General features: G+C 48.5%; 1 protein-coding gene across 1 annotated transcript; it reads right to left on the bottom strand.

Annotated features, from left to right (window-relative positions):
- Nucleotides 1–254: 254 nt before the first annotated feature.
- Nucleotides 255–3,506, bottom strand: LOC123113629 (uncharacterized). The gene is made up of 4 exons (XM_044534930.1): nt 3,193–3,506; nt 1,177–2,265; nt 943–1,086; nt 255–858 (listed from the first exon to the last, which is right to left on the bottom strand). Exons 1-4 carry the CDS (start codon nt 3,286–3,288, stop codon nt 523–525), a joined length of 1,665 nt encoding a protein of 554 aa, XP_044390865.1. The 5' UTR covers nt 3,289–3,506; the 3' UTR covers nt 255–522.
- Between the last annotated feature and the right edge of the window lie 421 nt (nt 3,507–3,927).

Genomic DNA, 3,927 nt, shown 5'->3' with positions numbered 1-3,927 from the left:
AGTTCAAAAGATGCGCAAGATTGAAAATCAAAAGCCAAAAGAAAACATATAGAGTACTATATGGCGGTGGACATTATTCGTGCACTTACTACTATGTTTGTGTCTTTTTCGGTTTTGAAAATTTGGCCAGCTATACGACTTTAAAACCAGTGCTTGAAACTCTAGCGTGCGTACAGTTGTGATATCAGGTCCAACAAATAGCAGTAGTCAACAATATCGGGGATGCCGCAGATCTTTTTGCTTCTATCAGAAAGGAAAGGAAAATATCTTTTAGGCGCGTGCAAGTGGTAATTTTGCCTAGTCAAGCCACACCATGAGCACCACGGAATCAATCATCTCAACAGCTAGCTACATCCGTCCTTTGGATAATCGAGCAAAAGTAAAGCGCAAGATACCCGATACAAACACATGTTGATCTATCTTTAGAGCCAGCATAACACATAATCATTAGGCCATGGCATACAGCTGCAAGCCCTACAGAACGGAAGGCCACCGCCGGCACAGCAACACTTCTGCCGAAAGTCATTCCAGAACTATCTCGAGATGCGGCGAACTGATCCCGTCCGTCAGTTCGTCGAGCACCTCCGATCTCTCGCACTCGTGCCACTCCCGGCGGCGGCGCACAATGTCCAGGCCGACGAGCTCCCGATCTTCGTCCTCCACGACGTGCCCGTCCAGCAGGCGGACGCGCTCCAGGATCGGCGATGCCTGGATGATCTGCTTCACAAAGCCTGTCTGCCACGCCGCCCCGCCGAAGCCGATGACCACGAGTTCTTTCAGGTGATAGTAGCGCTGATGGTGTTCCACTTGCACATCTGGTGATCCTGTGGCACCCGCCTTCTCTGAGTTGTTGTCAAACTGCATTCACAATTCTTGGTTTCAGGAATCTCTCAACCAAAAAAAAAGAGTGCCCTGCTTGACAAAATCGTAGGATGAACGTACATGAACATGGAGCGACTCCAAGGCAGGTGCGGCAGCAAGTAGGTGGAGAATCCAGAATGTATCCCAGTTCATTGGCACGTTTGCAATGAATAGTTTCTTGAGATGACTGAGCTGGTCGGGAATGGCGGTTAGTTCCATCCACATCTGCATAAATGAAGTGATAATTTAGTACTGTCTTACTGATGCAATGTCATGACCAATATGAAAGAGATCATTTCAGGAAAAGCTACTTACCTGACGCCCTCTTAACTGCAGAACAAGGCACTCTAGCGGTGGCGGCGCCCCTAAAAAGAATTTGCTTAGTCGATATGTCCTGTTGCTACCAGAGGAATCATTCTTGCCGTCATCTCCAGTTTGCAAGAAGTTCAAACTCACATGCCTAAGCCGAGGCACCAAGCCATAGTGTAGTATAGTTGGCTGACCACGACAAGCAAATGTTTCAAGATAAGGCACCAAACCCAGGTAGACACCCACAGTGTTGTAGTTGTCCAATTGCAGACTCTTTAACTTTGAGTTAGGACCAAAGATATGAAAAGCAGGTTGGCGACAACTTAAATCTTTCAGCCTCAAATCCACCAGCTGCATGCAGTTTCTCAGAATATCATCAACGCGTGACATACGTGAACTTTCTTTGCAGAGAGTAAGTGATGTGAGCTTCTGAAATGTCAAGGAATAGGGTGCAAAACAATGATCACAATTGGATAGCACAAGCCGTTTCAGTCGCACATTTTTGCATCCATCCAACAGCCGGAAGTCATAGCGCCAGCAAGAGTTGTCAATGAAAAGCTCCAAATCTTCAACGCCCCATCTGCCAATCGCTTCCGTAATCCATTGATCAGCGAAATTGCTAGTCCCACAGGCTTGAAGCCTCAGCTTCTGGATAGACCGTTGCTGAACATTGTTGGGGGGCAGAAGGAATGCATTCACCCGTTTAACATAGCGTCGCATGGCCAAACGCTCATAACGTTGAAGGATGGGTGTTAGCAGACGGACTTTCCACTTCCAGTCTTTGAAGGAATATAACTGGTCTCTAGAAGCATAACTGTCGTCCGACTTCAGTGCATTCTTCTCTGCCTTATACCCTGCCTTAGCCTCCATCATAATTTGCTTCAGTCTGTGGTACCGTGGAGGGAGAAGGTCATCAACCGCAAGGTCATAACATGTGCGCGGGTATGTAGGAAGATCCCGCCATCGCCTCGAAAGGATAGTGGTGCTTATCGCTGTCCGTGCATCTAGCTTGTCGATGATCAAGATTAACATCTCGTCAGGTAAGCTGCTGATCTTGTCCTCACAGCAACTGCTGTGTTCCTCGCCCAGACGCATCTAGTTTTATTTTGGTGAGACATAAATGAACAGTCAGGGAATTCCAAATAGAATAAACAGATAACTGAGCAATTTGCATTAAAAGTAAGCATTAACAACATTACTAGTCAAAAATAGTGCACGAACTAGCAAAACAAATGAAAGAGTGCGTCCACCTATTCAACCTAAATAGTAATGACACGAGCAGGCACAACAATTTTAAGAGCATATATGTATCATACTATATAGGTACTCCATTCTGCTGCAAGAGACGGACAGGAACAGATGTTCTATTTGGCAAAATATTTAACAATAAACTTATAGACTAAAAAGAGAGAAAATCAGTAGCAACATACACAAAAAACTGCATTGTCTCTACCTACCACTGGGTTAGGAACTGCTTTAAAAAAGGATTGTCACATATTCACCGAACAGATTTCAGACGTTGCTTATGTCGCAATTGTTGTTGTGTGATTCACCCAGGAATTTCGTGTTAATATGTAACTGTGCGCGCCTGATTAGACTTTGTTTATCCTTGACTGCAGGAACTGGGCGTTTGTTGGTGCTGGAATGCGAGGTCACTTGCTTAGCTGGCTCACGGATGCCAAATCTGCAGATACAAGGCATGGCCAAACCAAGCAAGGCAACCATCGATCCAGCCGTTGCCCAGCAGGGACTAGTAATGACAGGAGCAGGCGCAACAATTTCAAGAGCATGTATGCACTATACTAATACAGTACATAGGTACTCCATTATGCTGCAAAAGGTGGACAGGAACATGTGTTCTAGCTGTGCCCAATTTTAAACACAAACTGAGAGATTAAATAGTTAAAAAAATGTAGCAGAATTCACACCAAACTGTTTTCCCCTACCTACAGCTCAACAAACACGGAGCAATCACAGGGAAACTATTCAACGAAAATGACAGGGATGGGGCACCGTGCTTACCCGTTTCGGGTGTGGGTAGGCGGCGGCGGCGGCGGTGCGGGGATCGGAGGCCTTCCTGGGCCGGCGGCGGCGTGGAGGAACTGCGCCCATGTCCATCGGGTCCGAGGCGCGGTGGCGGCCGACCGGTACGGGGCTGATTTAGGAGGGGTGGATTTGGGCTGGAGACTCAGAGATGCTGCCGAGCGCCGGCTACTGCGCGACCTCGCCGCCGCGATGGGCGTGGATTCGCTTTGCCCGGCTCGCATCAGTTTCTTTGCTCCATGCCTTTTCTTTTTTTTTTGAGTCTCTTTGCTTTGCTCCATGCCTGCGCCTCCGGCGACGACGCACTCGATTTTGCAGCTGGGCCAGCCCATCCGACCAGCCCCCCAAACCACTGGGTGGTGGTAGCAGGCCTGAGCCCGCGCTGCTCTATGATGATGGGTCGCAACGGGCCTAGAGTCAAGCCGCGCGACTACTAGACCCGCGTGCTTCCAAAACCATTTAGTTAGGGCATCTTCGCTAATCCCCTCTCGTTAGGGTTCGTTCTACTCGCGGCGGCGCCAGCCGAATGTCGAGATCGGATATTCCCTGTCGCCATCGTTCCTCCTCGCTGGTTCTTCTGACCACGAGCTTGGATGTGAGAGGCGTTCTAGGGTTCCACCAAAAAGCCCGATCGTTGTTCTTCGTCGGGTTAGGGTTTTCAGAGATGGCGAACAAGGCCTCGGGGTCGAAGACAGTGGACTCGGAGGATGTGGC

The sequence above is a fragment of the Triticum aestivum genome, chromosome 5B, assembly GCF_018294505.1.
Source record: "Triticum aestivum cultivar Chinese Spring chromosome 5B, IWGSC CS RefSeq v2.1, whole genome shotgun sequence".
Lineage (NCBI taxonomy): Eukaryota > Viridiplantae > Streptophyta > Magnoliopsida > Poales > Poaceae > Triticum > Triticum aestivum.
The sequence above is the reverse complement of the archived record's forward strand: the minus strand, read 5'-3'. Positions and strand labels throughout refer to the sequence as shown.